The following is a 16,958-nucleotide window of genomic DNA, read 5'->3' on the forward strand; positions in this document are numbered from 1 at the left end:
TTATTGAATATGTAATCTAGTATATAAAATAAGGAAAATATATGGATTTTTTTTATATAAATTTATCGATTCATTATAAAATTTAAAGGGATGAATATGTTTAGCATTAGAGTTTTAATATGTAGAATTTTTTATTTTAACAAAGGATTAATGGTTTATCTTATTATATAATACAAATAGTAGCGTTTTAAACTTATTGATTTAAATATTTTGGGGTTTTAGATTTTTCAATATTAAAGAGAAATATTTATATAAAATGTCTAATCTATAATTATTTATGTAATTTATTCTAGTTAACCATTAAAAAATAATTATGAAAAAATCTATCTTATAAATTTGTACAAAACATTATTTTTAAAAATAAATAACGTTTCAGACAATTCTTTTTAATAAGTATACTTTTTGATTTAAAAAATACTAAATATAATTTTTAATTTTGGAAAAAAAATCATTTTTTATAGATTTATAAAAAAATGTTTTTAGAAACTTTGAAAATTAAGAAATCAAATAAAAAATTAAATATAAATATAAGAATACCTAAATATTTTTAAAATCATGATTTTGATATATCTAAGAACAAAATAATCTCATATATGAAAAAGCAAAATTCATTATATAAAATAATATGATATTAAAATTAAGTTGATAAGACATCGTCTATAGAAATATTATAAGTTTGGCATATTTCATCTAATTTCTTTTTAAGGTGGTCTCTTTCTGATTTAAGATTGGTATCTAGAATTCATATTAATATTTTAAAATAATAATTATCACAAATAAAATGTGATAATACTTAAGTTAAACATACATTCTGCATTTAATGTTTTAAGCTGGGTTTTTAATGTATTATTTTCCGTCTTAAGTGTCTCAATAGTATTTGAATTATGCATGATTTCATTTGTCAAGCTTAGAATGTTATTAAGTAATCTAGAATTATAGAAAATAATATATACCGAGAAGATAAAGAAGATTGAACTAGTGAAGTAGGTATAGTATCTCTTTTTGGAAGCACATAGCGAGTTGGAGAATTAAGGGTATTTACTGAAAAAGTAATAGGTGATTGTTTTGGGGAACTTAAAGGCCCTGAAGAGTGATTTTGTGAGGTACGTAATTGATTTAATTCACGTGTTCTAAAAACTATTCAGATTCTTTAAAGAGTTTAAAATAATAATTATTTACAATTTGTTCATAATATTTTCGCTTTCTAGAACTATTAATTTCTTTTAAAAATATATTATTACTAACCAATTTCAAGTTCTGATTCAATGCGAATTTTGTCATATTTAAGTTGTTCTAAACGTTTAAGTAAGTTATTTGTAATCGCTTCTTGCTCTGATTCAAGTGCATTATGTAATTCCGCAACTGCTGCTACTGGAACTGTGCCTGAATTTGTAGAATAATTTTTAACAGAAAATGGTACTGAAAATTGTTTTTCTTTAGAAATTGGTATATCTTTCGACATATTTTCTATATATTAATAGTTTTACAAAAATATTTATCCTTTATAATGGCTCTTAGATTTTATAATCTACTTCTTACACTTCTATTCCTATAAATATGATTTTTTAACTAAAAAATCTTAATATCAATCTTTATTTAATAAATAAATACCATTGGAATCCCATCAACTGATATTCTCCTTTATTTCTTTATTATTTTAAAGAATAGTAGTTTTCTTAATTTTATTCTATACGGATATATAAAGAATCGTTTTGACGGTTCATTATAATATTTATAGGTAGATTGATATAAAATATATCAAGCAAGTATTTTAATAAGATTCTGTAGAGAAGATGATATGAATTATTAACATATTTTTGTAGATTGAAATTTCTATTTGTAATACTTTATGGGATTAGTAGAGAAAAAGTATTATATGAAATATTGCGGGAAAGCCTTTTAAATAGAGTTATAAGATAGAATTGAAGATATTTAAAGAGAATATACCGCGCATATATGACACATATATAACGCATACAATCAGCAAATAAAGTCTAGTGTATATATTTGAGTGCATATAGAACGTTTTATGGAATTAATTTTACTTCAAATATAATATTTGAAGTATAGAAAGTTATAAGAAATATTAAATGTTGACTGGTTGAATGTATATAAATTTTAGAAAATATGAGAAAAATACAAGAAAAACGCATTTTTATTGGAAATCTTCCAATAAATGTTTGCAAACAAGATCTAGAAAGATGGCTTTCATTGTTTGGAAAAACTACAGGTCCTTTGGAAATTATTCGAAAACTTGAAGGTATATATTAAGTATAAAAGATAGAAGGATAGTAGAAAAAAAACAGGATATGAGAATTGTTTTGCATATGCATCATTAGAAATGACAGAAGAATCATGGTTTCGTTTTCAACGTGAATCAAAGGAGAACATTTTTATTTCTTGCCAATTACGGGTAGAAGAAGCAAAACCATCATATCAAGATCTGTAAAAATGAGATAATTATACAAGAGACTTGTTTAATATGATCTTAGAAAAAATATTGAAAACGAGAGGAATAAATTAGATTCTATTTTTAAAGTAAAGTCAAGGAAGAAATGGACAAGAAATCTATTATATGGAAGTTTAGCAAAAAATCAAAATTTGATTAAGGATGAAATGGTAAATCATGAGACAAAGGGATGGTTTAAGGGTCCTTATGGGCGCGCAATCTCTATTATGCGTTTTAGAGATGTGATTACTGGTAAAAAAAAGATACTTTTTGATCCTATAGAAAAAATAAATTTAAAAAAATTATATGGTAAAATAATTGATAAAAGTGTTTTAGAACTTACATACTTTTTTGATGATTCATCTGGCCAATGGTTTAATGGAATGTTTGATCAGATAAACTCCGAAAGAAATGATATAAAAATAAATGAAAAATTATTAGAGAAATCACTTAATGAAGAATTCAAGCAAGAAAAACAGAAGAATTTGTTTATTTTAAATAAAATATTTCATGATCCTTTAATAGAAGAGAAATTGAATAAAGAAAATGAATCTAACCTAGCTAATTTTAAAGAACACATTTTTTATGAACTACAAAATTCTTCAAAGTCATTTAATAAAGATGATTATATAAATGCAGAGGCATTTCTTACTAACGAATCAATAATTAAGGATGATTTGCTAAATGGTAATAAATTTTGTTTTTATTTTATTTTGTTAGAATTTTAGAACCAAATTCCGAAAAAGCTTTAAAAACAAAAAAATCTATTGTTAATTTGAAAGAATTAAAATCTATATTTTCTTCAAAAAAAGAAGTGGACTTGCAAAATATTCAAGAAAATAATTTTTGTTTTTTTGATGATAATTCGAGTTCAGATGATAAAATTAATAATGAAAATAACAAGGAAGCAAATATAAATGCAAATAACATTCCTATAGTTAATAAGAGGTGTTTTTTTAATAACTATTCTCGCGAATTTCCTTTATTTTTTCCTCATTTTGATAATGCAGAATTATATGCTTTATCTGCTTTCAGCAAAGTTCCTAGCATATTTTCTCAAGAAATTGATAAGTATATTTTATGCATTTTATAATATTTACAATAATATTTTTTAGTGAAGAGATTGAAAAAAAATGGATAGATACTAGAAAGGAATTTACACGGGATTGGAAACGTAAATGGAAAGATGCTCAAAAAAGAAAACGGAGGTTCCTTCGTAGAAAAATCTAATTAATCGTATCTAATCATCATAAAGAATATATTTGATAATATCCTATCTCTAGTGTAATATATTAAGATTTAAAAGAAAGTAATTTTGTTTATGATGTATCATAAGGAATAATAACTTATTATTAATGAATTTGATAATTTTAAAAATATTAATGAAAAATATTGGTTTAAATATTCGAATTAATAGTATATGGTATAAGTATAATGACTATGGAGTTTTTAGACATTATTATAGCTATCTAGAAGAGTTAAAGAAGTTATTAATCCAGATTTATCTTATTTATGAAAAAAATAATATATATGCAATAGAAATAAAAAATAAAGATTAAAAAAAATATAAAAAATTATATTCAATAAAATCATCTGTAATTTACTTTTAATATTTAAAATTACTAAATAATAAAAAAATAAAATAATATTAAAATAGAAATTGAATTATTCTTAATTATTATTATTTATGCATGATAATATTTTTGATTTTTTTTAAACATCTTGATATAAATATAATTTTTTTATAAAATTAGTTCTTATTAAAATTATAAACTGTTTCTAAAAATTTAAAAATTATGATAGTAAATATATTACTCTAACTCAGATCTTGCTCTATAAAAAGATCATTTAATTTATGTTAATTTTTTGTAATTTCATACTTTTTATTACACTATAAATAAATCTTCTTTAAATACAAACTTAAAAGACTTATATTTAATAACCTTGAGTTAATTTTAAAAAAAAAAAGATTTTTATTCATAACAAATAAAAAAATTATATAGATGAAAATTTCTTTACCTTGAAATAAAAAAATCTAAAAAAGTCTTATAATGTATCAATTTATAAACAATATTGCTTTAAATTTTAAAAAATATTATAAAAAATAATCAAAAAATATATAAAAATTAAAAAAAATAAAATTTTAAAATAAAAAATTTCCAAAAAATTCCAGACAATCTTTGATATAATATAGTTATTAGTGATTTATAAAAAAGCTGAAAGTTAAAAATAATAAAATAAATACATAATTTACCAAAAAAATAAGCTAATCGAAAATACTAAGTTTATGATATAAAATTCTTTTTTTTTTTTTCAAATAAATCTATTAAATATTTTAAAATATCACTATAAAACTAAAAGTAATTATATTTATTCATATTTTGAAAATCTTTTTAAAAATATATTTGGCTTTATTTTTATTTTTTCGAATACTTTTTTAAATTTTTAGATATTCCTATACTAACCTTACATATATATATCTATCTATAAAATCAAAACTAGAAAACATAAAAATATGAAAAAAATTTTTAATATCACTTTTAAAATCTTTTTAGATCTTAATACTTGTTAATTAAAATTTATAAAATCACCATTCCAAATTATTAAAAATAATAATAAAAAACTAAATTAAAATAACAAGCTTTCTAAGCAGAATTTTAAAAGAAGCACTTAAATGTCTTAAATATACTATTACTTTTTACTATAATTCACTTGTATTAGGATTTTTTTAACTATATATATATGGATTAGGGTTTTGTTAAAAACTTTCGTAAAGCTTTTTTACCAAAAGTAATGTTCTTTATTATGGTTAATCTTAATATTTGGAAAGCCTATCATGATATTTTTCCTAAGTTATACATTAGATATTATGTATAGAGGCTTATAGATAAAAGAAATTGTATAAATATTTCTTATAAATCATCTAAAGTGGATTTAATTTGTGACGAAATGATTGCGATTTAATGTTAAATGGTGAATTTTAAAATATATCGTTTATGCTTCTGTGGTTTTAATCTGAAATCTATATCTGGGCAGAAAACATATTCTACATTAAGAGAAAAACCTAGGATAAATCACTCTAAAATGGCATATTTTCTAGATCCAGTAAATCATTTTCAAGATATTGCAGATGATCATAAATATGAAACTAATATTTCTTCACCTAAAATATCAGAATTTCGTCAATCTTTTACTAAATTAAGGAATCAACATAAAGAATCAAAAGGAAATAAAGATAATAAAAATACTAATTCATCTGAATATGATAATTTATCAATGAGAATGAATTGGTCTGATGATTGGAATCTGTCTATGACTAAGAAAAACTCTATAAATATGGATTTATATGAAAATTATGATATTAAAAAGAAAAAAGAAAGACCTCATACATATAGTGTTTCGGATCATATATCTCAGATGTCTACATGGCAAAATAGTCTTATTTCTGAATTTGGTATGCTTCCTACATTGCCATGTATTTCCTATTTTTCGGTTGTGGATAGTTCTGATGATGAATGTTCTGATATATCATGTGATGAATCTATTATGTCTACTTGTAATTTGCATTCAACTTTTAATGATAATATGTCGCATATTATGTTTTCGGATATGAATACTACGGATGTTCTTTTAAGGATACCTTTATTTAATAGTATTGGATTTCCTGAGGTTGTATTTTTTTATTATCCAGCTAATTTTTAACTTTTTAAGATTATGAGTTCCATATTATCTAATAGTTCGGAATATTTTAAAACAGCGGCTCCATTGCGATATAATGACATTAAATCTTCTAAAACTGCGATTTCATCAAAATATAATTCTTTTGAAACCATAACTTCTAAAAAACGTTTTAAATTTAAATTTCCTAAGATCAAACACTCTCAAAAATATAATGAAGATGATTTTACGGAAATTATAGTTCCTGAAAAACATAATAATATGGATTCGCCTAAAATTAAAATCGTTTCTAGATTTCCTGGTATGAATTATATGTTAATTTCGTTTTTTTTAAATTTGAACTAGATGATAATATAAAATCGAATCATACCATAAATCCAGATTCCAATATAAAACTGGACATTATATCTGCAAAGAAAAAGAAGTTGAAACAGAATATTTCTTCTGTATCTAATATTAAGCAAGATAATATTGTTAAAAATAAGAATTTTTTCAAGAAGTTTATTTTAAAAACTCCACTCAAAAAGACAAAAGTTTTTAAAAACAAAGCAACTCAAACATATATTTCAGTATTTAATGATGTTTTATTTAAAGAATCTCGAGCATCAACAAAAGGACTTTTATATTCACAAGATATTTTTCAAGGCAATAATTATAATTTAAATAAAAATATGGGCATTTATTATGAACATAAAGATATTTATTCAAATACAAAGGCTGCTTTTTCGCCCTCAGATAGTTCATCTTTAACACCGAAATACGTTTTAAGTAGATCAGGTAAACTTAAAAAAACACCTCTTAGCAGGAATATTACATCGGATGCAGATATATCTGAGTATTATGAATCATCTAAACAATCAAAGTGTTATTGTACGTGTACATGTTTATGTGGTGCATGTTGTACTTTTTCAGGAACTAAACATGTTCTTAAAAGACCTTCTAGTGTTGTTTTTGTAGAAATTGCTGCTTCAAGGAGAGCTGATAGTTCTGATACAATTGATTTTAATGGAGATTTCGATGACAAAACTGCACCAAATACCAATTTAACTCATATTTCTAATAACTTGTCTATAAATCAAAAAGAACTAGAATTTAATGCATTAACTCTCAAATTGACTCATAATGACGATTTAAAATTAGATTCTAAACTTAATAATCATTACTTTGAACATCAACTCGATAAGAATGATTGTCATAGTGATTCTGAATTTATATCAAATAGTATTATCGATAGCTATGATATCTTATCTCCAAAACTAAATAATAATTGACGATAATTTTGATAATATGATTAATAACACTTCTCAATACCACTATTTTTACACGGAAATTAAACGATACTTAATATTTCTATACTTAATCTAATAATTATCATATTTTGATTTACATCCATTCTTTTTGGTTCATAATTCATATTTAATAATAGTAATTCTTAATAAATATTAATTTACTTTCGAATATAACTATTCTTTTTAAATTATACATACTTTTCATTTATTTTCTTCTAAAATTGCTCTTTTATTAGCAAATTAAATTTTAAAGTACGATAACTCTACATTTCAATATTTCTTAATATTTTTTACTTTATAATTAAAACTATTTTTCTAATAATTAATATTATTATATAATTTCAAAACTTAATAATTTTTCTTTTAAATATATAATATAAAAAATGTTTTTTATATTATATAACTTTATCAATATTCTATTTCATTCTGTTTTTTATAAGCTATATTTTGTTTAAAACTCCGCATTATTTATATGTTAATTCGAAATGGTTAAGCGTTTAAATATTTTTAGGGTTTATTAGGTTTAAAATTTATTATTAAAAGGGCATTTCGCTAGTTACTACAATATTTTCGTACACAAATTTTTTAAGTTTATTGGAATTCTTTAAGTAAAAGGAATGATTACGCCATTAAAATGGTCAGATTTTATTGAATCAGACAACTATGGAGCATGTATTAGGACGTCTATTCCATTAAATTTGACATTAGATGGAGGGTTTTTGACAACAAATAACTTCTATCAAATTCCTCAAGATTATAAGTATGTAATAGTTCATCAGCTTATGGTAAGAGTTTTAAATAAGGGTTTTTGAAGCTGATTTTTGTATAGTTTGAAGGGAAAATGGCGCCATTTTATAGGGGGTTGACAGAATTTAATCCATTATGGTCGGATAAGAAGCTTCTGGAAGTAGTTCGTCAACATCTTGTTATTCCGTTTAAGGATACGGTACCTTTATTTACTAAAGATTTCCCAGGCGGATTTTATATGAAATATATTTCAAATATTGAATCGGATATATATAAGTTATTTGAGCCACATACGTTTCGTTTTAGGTCTATTGTTTCGTTGTTTCGACGTTTTATATCAGCATGTAGATTTTTTAAATGCCCATTGGAAGTATCTTTATATCGTAAAAGCGAGGAATGTTTTTTATGTTTTTTATATTATCCAAAAGTCAATTATACTCGATGTTGTAATAAGCCTATTTGTTCAGAATGTTTTGTTCAAATCAGACATTTGGATTCATATCCCACATCTGATAAGGAAAATGGATTTGAAAATACCTTTACTTTAAACAACGAACTTATTTTTTGCCCATTTTGTTCGGAGAAGAATTTTGGAATTATTTATATTTCATCAGTGCAAAAACATAATACTAAGTTCTTTACTCTTCCATCTCTTTCTAATTACAGAAAGTTGAATAATAAATCTCAGAAATGTTTCTCAGAACCTCCATATGTTGTTACTTCAGATATGATCAGGCCTCATTGGTTATATCAACTTATTAATACTCAACAAGAAGTAAATCAAGATGCATTGGATGGTGATCAGTCAAATAATTTAACTTTAAATAATAAACATGAAACATCAAATTCAGTAGAAAACGAGCGGCAGGGGATGCCATCACCCCAAGAAAATGATGGATATGAATCTACATATTTTAAAATGCAAGGTAGTATCTTGTTTAAAAGCGTACGATTAAATTTAAAAAATGCAACTTATGCTAATTATGTTGCTGCAATACGTGAAAAAGAGTTAGCTACTGGTCAATGCATAAACCGCCCTATTATAACACTTTATGATGGTACTATTCTAAGTTTGACAGACTTTGTGCAACATAAAAATGCATTTGATTCTATTGTAATATCTAGTTCTTCTCTAAAAATTAAAAACTGAGATTTGGTTTTATTATTATATTCACGACTAATAGATAAACACGAAGTTATTAAGAAATTTTTTAATAATTATATATTATAATTTTTTATCAGATACATAATTTTATTTTTAATATTTTCGAGTTGTAATTTTATTTATAAAATGTTTAATATCATTTCAGTTTATATTTGTTTAAGATTAAAGCATTACTGTAAATTTGGGTTGTAAATATATTTCATTTTTAAAAATTATAAGCATAAAAAATATAAACTTTTAAAACTAGAATACATATAAATCTTTATATTAATATATTTATGTTTAAATTATTAAATCTAAAAATAGTAAATATCTTAAAACTCCACACTTAATTCTTATATATTAACAAAAATTTTTATTAATAATTTAATTTAAAAAAATAATTTCTAAATTAAATAAACCTTATTAAACCTTAATCTATAATCAATATTATTTATTTCTATTATTTATCTTTAAAATTAATTATATTTATAATAAATTTTAATTTTTCATAGAGAAATAATTCAAGTTTATTAAAATATCTTGTTTATTTATAATAAAAATAACATATTTATATAATTATATAATATTTTTTATTTTAATTTTTTTTAACTTAATGTTTTTCACCTCTATAAAAACTTGAATCTTTCTAACTTTAAAATTAAAATGTACGACAAAAACATAAAATCTTATGACTCAGAGGATGATGAAAGGACAAATATTACATGTACAGGAGAGTCTTTAAGCCATAAATCAACAAGTAGATGATTTTTATTTAAGATTATATAATATTTACGAGCTTTGTTAGGTATTAGAAGCCTTTTTAAGTCACGATTTGTTATATTTTGCGCTTTATATGTAAGTACAGGAGGTTTACTTTTTGGCTATGGTATTTTTGGTGTTTTTATAATGAAATATTTATAATTGGTCTAGATCAGGGAGTAATATCAATTGTACTTGTTATGCCTCATTTTCTTAAAGAATTCCCTGAACTAGCAATTGCAAAGTCATCAATGTATCATGGAGTTCCATATCCAGAAGAATCTGGACCCCATTCAGACTTTTACAAAGGTCTTATGACAGCTTTAATAGAACTTGGAGCTTTTATTGGTGCTTTAAATCAAGGTTGGATTGCCGATAAATTTTCGAGAAAATATTCGATATCATGTGCAGTGCTCTTTTTTTCTATTGGTACTATTATTCAGACAGTAGCTTTGAATTATTCATCTCTTTCTACTGGGAGATTCATAGGTGGTATTGGTGTTGGAATGCTAAGTATGTCAGCTCCTCTATATATGGCAGAGATATCTCCACCTGAGATTCGTGGAGTTTTGCTTGTTCTTGAGGAATTGAGTATCGTAACAGGAATTGTAGTTGCATTTTGGATTACATATGGAACAAGGTTTTTTTTTGTTATGTTTTATATTTAATTAAAAATACAAAATAGGTTTATTGATTCTACATGGTCATTTCGCTTTCCTTTTTTGATTCAAATTATACCCGGCTTAATACTTGGCTTTGGTGTTTTTTTTTTACCTTTTTCTCCTCGTTGGCTTGCATTTAAAGGTCATGATGAAAAATGTTTACGTTCTCTTTGCAAGTTACGGCAACTCCCGGAATCTGATCCTATTATTCAAAAAGAATGGATTGAAATTCGCGCAGAAGCAAAATTTCAACAACAAACAAATGAAATTCGACATCCTAAACTTAAAGATGGTCGTCTATTTACAACAATAAAATTAGAAATAGTTTCATGGTTCGATTTGTTTAAGAAAGGCTGCTGGAGAAGAACTATAGTTGGTATAGGTGTTATGTTTTTCCAACAGGTAATCTTTTGATATTTTTATTATACATTTAGTGATTAACACTATCTTAGTTCGTTGGTATTAATGCTTTAATATATTATTCCCCTACTTTGTTTAAAACCCTTGGTCTAGATTATGACATGCAACTATTAATGTCTGGTATTTTAAATGTTACTCAACTGGTTGGAGTTTTTACTAGTATATATACTATGGATAGATTAGGGAGACGTCCTTTACTTTTAATTGGAAGTATTTTAATGTTTATTTCTCACTTATCTATAGCTATTATTGTTGGATTATATGGTCATAACTGGTCTATTTACAAAATTCAGTGTTGGATTGGTGTCTCATTTTTACGTATTATATCTATATAATTCTATCAATTATGCTAATTTTTAAAGTGTTTTATATGTTATCATTTGGTGCAACATGGGGACCTGTTCCGTAATAACCAAAATTGTATATTACTAATAAATCTAATATTATTAGGTGGGCATTACCAGCCGAAATATTCCCTTCTTCTCTTCGAGCAAAGGGAGTAGCCGTATCTACATGCAGCAACTGGTTAAATAATTTCATAATAGGGCTAATTACAGTTCCATTAGTAGAAAAAACTAATTATGGTGCATATATATTTTTTTCTGCCTTTTGTCTTCTTTCTGCAATTTTTACATGGTTTTTTATCCCAGAAACAAATAGACGTACACTTGAAGAAATGGACATAGTTTTTCATGATAATTATGGATTTAATGATGAAGAAAGGAGAAAAGAAATAGAAAAAGAACTTTTTATGAAACAAAAATATTTATCTAAAGATTAGCTTTTCTAAATTATATAAATATTAATATATATTACTATTAATAATTATTATTTGAAGATGACATCATAATAAAATTAAGGATTTTTAAATGAGAATATCTTAAATCTTGACTTTAGATAAGTTTTCATTTTTATATTCTGACTATTATTTTGATGTGAATATATAATATTTAGTTTTAACATAAAATTATTTAAGATTATGTTTTTAATATTTTTTAAATTTTCTGAAAAAAATTATAACTTTAGTACTTTTAATATTTAATTTACATTATTGCTTTAAAAATATAATAAAACAAAATATCTTTTGAACTTAAAGTTTAAAAAGGGAAAAATGAAAACTTAAATATATTGATTTAATAAACTATAATGTCATTTACTAACATATTAAATATATGTACTTTTTTTTATAAAAATTATTCAGTAAATTATGAAATATTTTTTATAACTTTACAAAAGATCATTAAAAGTTATAAAAATATAAATATTTAGTTATTTTATTTAAAACAAATAATTCAGAAAATAATATACTTTTACATATATTATTTTAATTATTTCTATCTTTTTAAATAATTGTCAATTTTAGATAATAAGTATTAATTTTTTAATTAATAAAAATTCTTATAAACATTTTATTCATTTAGATAATTCATATAATTTCAAAATGCGTGATATTCTGTATATATTTATCTTATCTAATATTTTTTTTTTAGAATTTTTAAATAAAAAATTGAATTTAAAAATATAAATCCTGAAAAACAATATATTCTATTAAAAGTTAATTAGTTTTGAATATACAAAAGATATTTTAAATTTAATATTAAAGGCAATTTATACAAAAATAACTATTTATGCTAGATATTTTTCTAAGTTTAAATGACTTCTTATGCATTATTATTAACACCATCTTAATAATTTTTCCTATCAAGGAAATGATAAATTAAATAATTAATTATAAATGATAGAGGAAAAAAAAGATGATTCAGAATAGTAATGTAGATTATTCTCATTAATAACTAATGAAAAAACAAAGAAAATAATGAATTGTGATTTTAAATATAAAATTAATAAATGATAATGATTATAAGATAAAAAGATAACTTCTAATATAAACATATTAAAGAAACAAATTGACATGAAGTTATTATTTAAATAATATTTCAAGTCATTACATGTATTTATATTTTACTTTACATTTCAATTAGTAAACTAAAATAGAAAACAAGATATGATAATGAAAAGTTCATTTATAAATGAAATAGAAATAAAAAAATTACTGATAAAATAAACAAATAAAGGTCAAAAAAAGGGAAATTCAGGATTTAAATAATAGCAACATATCACATAATTTACATAATTAAAAATTAAAATCACCTGACAACATTCTGATCTTTAAGAAATCATATAACATAGACTAACATTATCTATCAGCATATTAAGATCAAAACTCTTATTAACAAATCGAAATTATGTCTATATATACATAAATATTTCCCTTAAACTCATATAGCTTAAACACAAAAATATCTTGGTGTTAATTTCTTTTTCATATTAAATATATTAGCTGTACAAACTTATACATCACGCATTGAACGTTCAAGAGCTGAAACATATTAAAAAATATAAAACAAATATCAAAACTTACGATTATAATGAAGCAACTTTTCAATCACTAATAATGATAAATTAATAACATAAATATAAAGAAAACATACAATCAACATGTGTCAAAATCATGCGACGACAACAATAACGTTTAAGACCTAGTTTATCCAGTGCTTCTCCTTCAGAAATATCCTCTTGAAGATAAATTAAATACATATCCCACTTGTCTCCAATGACCTATAGTTACAATGAATATTATATAATAAAAAAATCAAAAATATATTACTTTTCCGCAGGAAAAACAACGAACTGGTATTATCATAGGAAGGATTTAAATCTTATCCGGATTTATTGAAGAAATAACCCTAATATCAGGACTTTTTAAAATTATTTTTCTGTGACGTTTGAAGATCTGTTAATACAGTAAAAATTTAAGACGGCTGAAAAAATTTAGAAAAATACTAAGACAAAATAATATATGATGAGCTTAGATATATCTATAAAAGATATGGATAATAGTTCAGTAAGAAAGAATATAGTTGAAAAGTAATATTAGAAAAATTAAGAACAAAATAAGTTAAGAAAATTAATAGGAAAAACTTAAAAAATAATTATAAAGATAATATAGAGAATATGGAAATAAATGATGAATTGATTTCTTATAAAGAAGAAAACAAAGAAGAATCAATGGAATTATTATCAGAAACAGATAATGAATATCATAGTGCTATAGATATATCACCATTTACAGCAAAAAAAGAAATACAAAAAAAAAATAATATTATCAAGAAAAATGTAAAAAAAATATCTTATTTAGAATGGAAAATACAAAATGTTGCTGGAGGTAGTTTTTCAGATATTACACCTATTTTTACAAAAGACGAAAAGTATGTTATCAACTCATTATTTTTATTAATGAGTTTAGACGAATATTAATTGCACTTGGATCATTTGTTAAGGTTTATGATATAAAGACGGGGATTTGCATACAAACAATTGGCGAATTAGATCAAAGGAATAACATTGATTTACCTAAAATTACATCTATGATATTAGATCCTTCAAATGAATATAGGATTTACCTTTCATATGAAGAAGGAAGTATAAAATTATGGGATTGGACAGATAATAGCATACTTAGAGTATATATTTTTTTTTTTTTTTTAAACTTATATTTTTTTAGTGTAGACAAACTCGAAAAAAAATACATACTATTATAACATCTCCATTAGATCCATCATCCATTTATGCGGTTCTTGAGAATTCTTCAGATTCATCTAATTTACATAACTTTCCTATTTCTACAAAGTCGTTATATAAAAAAATTTATGAAGTTTATTGTTACACTTTCCCTTCCATTAACTCTAATTCTACTAAAATAATCCGTTCTCAAAGAATCATAAAATTCAAAGCATATGTCGGTATAAGTATTTCTCATGATGGAAAAATATTGGTTATTGGTAATACTCATTCTATTTATATTTGTAAAAAAACAAATTTTGAAAATAAACAATCTTCATGGGAAATACGCAAATTTAATACTGGTAGTGTGATTAATACTTTAGTAATTCATGACGATCATGTTGCTGTTGGTGATAATGAGGGAAAATTGCTTATATACTATAATATTTTGAAATTTGAAGAACCAATTATTAGAACATTTCATTGGCATCCACAACCTTTCTCTGCTCTTAATTGGATATTACAAGGTATATTTTTAAGTATTTTTACTTGTTCTTTTAACCAAGTACAGGATCATATATTTTAACTGGTGGAAAAGAATCTGTCCTTGTTTTTTGGCAACTAAAGACAGGAAATAAACAGTTTCTCCCAAGGTTAGGATCACCCATTAAAAAAATAGGAGTAAGTCGAACAAATTCTTTTTATGCTATATTGTTAGAAAATAATTCTATCAAAATTATCAATGCGATAGATTTAAAAGCAAATACTGAAATATCAGGTGTTCAAATCGGAAAGGATATTTCTCAACGACTCCCTTCTATTGTACATCCTATCACCAAAAATATCATATTTGCTTGCCAATCTTTATTTTCATCAACTTTTTTGCAGTCTTATGATATTGTAGGAGATTACCAAGTATATAAAACAGAAATTATACGTATGTTTCATCTTGAAACATTAGAAAAAAATGGTTCAATAATATCTAAACCTAAAATAACACATATATCATTATTAATGGATGGTCTTTGGATGGCAACTGTTGATGAATGGGAATCGTTGAATGAAGACTATGATTTATATGAAGAAAACACAGAGATTTATCTTAAATTTTGGAGATGGGATTCAACAAACAAAAAATGGGATCTTAATACGCGAATAGATTCTCCTCACGGGCTTGGGAAAAAAGTAAATGGATTACACGCATCTCCAAATAAAAAGAAATTCTCTACCATCGGAAGTGATGGATCATTAAAAATATGGAAATTAAAGGTAAAAAACGAAAATGCGACAGTCAAAACGGAAATATGGATTTGTCACAAAGTTATTCGGTATACTAGAATTTCAGATGATTCATCCAAACAAAATGAAATATTTTGTATGACGTGGACATTAGACGGAAGTATGATTGTCCTTGGATGTCGTAATATTTTATTGATCGTGAATGAACAACTTGGAACAATATGTCATACAGTGAATAATCTCTATAGGGGAAAAATTATATTTCTTCAAGCGCTGGGAGCTTTTATCATTATTATTACTAAAAAAAATATTTTGGTGTGGGATATTTTAAGGGCTACTACTAAATGGTGTTTAGATATACCAAAAATTTATCAATCATTAAAAGATTTTTGTCTTGCTGCTGATCATGCAAATCAGCTTTTTGCTATTTCATTTAATAATCCTAAAGAACATAATTCAAAGCTTTATATTTTTAAAATAACATCGCCTATACCAATTTTTTTGCAACAGCATCCACATAGAATTATTGCACTAAATCATGTACCATTAAATTCTTCATTTTCTTCTTTTATATTTCTAGATCTTTCTGGGCAATTTTTTTCTTTAGCAACTGATGATACGGCTTTTATAAAAAAAAATGATTCAGAACCAATTCAAGAAAATGAATTTAGCCTTTCGAATATCTATGGGGCTTCTTTAAACAGAACAATTAAGTCATTACCAGAAGATGATATGCAGTTCAAAATTGTGTCCATGGAAACATTAAGCTTTATTTTCGATAAACCAGCGTATACAATGCCTTCATTAACAACTTTATTAGAAGAAACTATGAAATGGATAGGAGAACCACCATTGAAACCATTTTCGAAGACATTCTATTCTGAAAACCAAAAAAAGAATGAATAACTATTTTTATCACATTTTAACCATATATTAAACCGATTAAAAATACATTTATGCAAAAATAATTAAGAGTTAAGACGTTTATAATAGGAAAAGCCAGG

The 16,958-nt window shown here is 23.7% G+C and overlaps 7 protein-coding genes across 7 annotated transcripts; 5 read left to right on the forward strand and 2 right to left on the reverse strand.

The window, feature by feature from the left end:
• Window positions 1–637: 637 nt before the first annotated feature.
• On the reverse strand, window positions 638–1,677 carry PNEG_00939 (hypothetical protein; the record flags this gene model as incomplete). Its single annotated transcript, XM_007874660.1, has 6 exons — window positions 1,612–1,677; window positions 1,246–1,569; window positions 1,180–1,204; window positions 954–1,130; window positions 809–906; window positions 638–735 (listed from the first exon to the last, which is right to left on the reverse strand). The coding sequence occupies exons 2-6, from the start codon at window positions 1,460–1,462 to the stop codon at window positions 638–640; spliced, it is 615 nt and encodes a 204-aa protein (XP_007872851.1). The 5' UTR covers window positions 1,463–1,569; window positions 1,612–1,677.
• A 368-nt stretch (window positions 1,678–2,045) lies between these two features.
• Window positions 2,046–3,746, forward strand: PNEG_00940 (hypothetical protein). Its single transcript, XM_007874661.1, has 4 exons — window positions 2,046–2,445; window positions 2,493–3,136; window positions 3,178–3,520; window positions 3,565–3,746. Exons 1-4 carry the CDS (start codon window positions 2,342–2,344, stop codon window positions 3,677–3,679), a joined length of 1,206 nt encoding a protein of 401 aa, XP_007872852.1. The 5' UTR covers window positions 2,046–2,341; the 3' UTR covers window positions 3,680–3,746.
• A 1,636-nt stretch (window positions 3,747–5,382) lies between these two features.
• PNEG_00941 (hypothetical protein) lies at window positions 5,383–7,464 on the forward strand. Its single transcript, XM_007874662.1, has 3 exons — window positions 5,383–6,118; window positions 6,161–6,428; window positions 6,473–7,464. Exons 1-3 carry the CDS (start codon window positions 5,420–5,422, stop codon window positions 7,396–7,398), a joined length of 1,893 nt encoding a protein of 630 aa, XP_007872853.1. The 5' UTR covers window positions 5,383–5,419; the 3' UTR covers window positions 7,399–7,464.
• Window positions 7,465–8,000: 536 nt separating this feature from the next.
• On the forward strand, window positions 8,001–9,401 carry PNEG_00942 (hypothetical protein). The gene is made up of 2 exons (XM_007874663.1): window positions 8,001–8,201; window positions 8,246–9,401. Exons 1-2 carry the CDS (start codon window positions 8,034–8,036, stop codon window positions 9,311–9,313), a joined length of 1,236 nt encoding a protein of 411 aa, XP_007872854.1. The 5' UTR covers window positions 8,001–8,033; the 3' UTR covers window positions 9,314–9,401.
• A 572-nt stretch (window positions 9,402–9,973) lies between these two features.
• PNEG_00943 (hypothetical protein) lies at window positions 9,974–11,932 on the forward strand (the record flags this gene model as incomplete). Its single annotated transcript, XM_007874664.2, has 7 exons — window positions 9,974–10,067; window positions 10,116–10,196; window positions 10,241–10,709; window positions 10,755–11,133; window positions 11,184–11,469; window positions 11,514–11,556; window positions 11,602–11,932. The coding sequence occupies 7 exons, from the start codon at window positions 9,974–9,976 to the stop codon at window positions 11,930–11,932; spliced, it is 1,683 nt and encodes a 560-aa protein (XP_007872855.1).
• Window positions 11,933–13,454: 1,522 nt separating this feature from the next.
• Window positions 13,455–13,907, reverse strand: PNEG_00944 (DNA-directed RNA polymerase I, II, and III subunit RPABC5). The gene is made up of 3 exons (XM_007874666.1): window positions 13,820–13,907; window positions 13,644–13,770; window positions 13,455–13,600 (listed from the first exon to the last, which is right to left on the reverse strand). The coding sequence occupies exons 1-3, from the start codon at window positions 13,853–13,855 to the stop codon at window positions 13,563–13,565; spliced, it is 201 nt and encodes a 66-aa protein (XP_007872857.1). The 5' UTR covers window positions 13,856–13,907; the 3' UTR covers window positions 13,455–13,562.
• A 69-nt stretch (window positions 13,908–13,976) lies between these two features.
• On the forward strand, window positions 13,977–16,878 carry PNEG_00945 (hypothetical protein). Its single transcript, XM_007874667.1, has 4 exons — window positions 13,977–14,420; window positions 14,459–14,675; window positions 14,717–15,242; window positions 15,287–16,878. Exons 1-4 carry the CDS (start codon window positions 14,167–14,169, stop codon window positions 16,858–16,860), a joined length of 2,571 nt encoding a protein of 856 aa, XP_007872858.1. The 5' UTR covers window positions 13,977–14,166; the 3' UTR covers window positions 16,861–16,878.
• Window positions 16,879–16,958: the final 80 nt, after the last annotated feature.

This window comes from Pneumocystis murina (genome assembly GCF_000349005.2).
Source record: "Pneumocystis murina B123 chromosome Unknown supercont1.3, whole genome shotgun sequence".
In the NCBI taxonomy this organism is placed as follows: domain Eukaryota; kingdom Fungi; phylum Ascomycota; class Pneumocystomycetes; order Pneumocystales; family Pneumocystaceae; genus Pneumocystis; species Pneumocystis murina.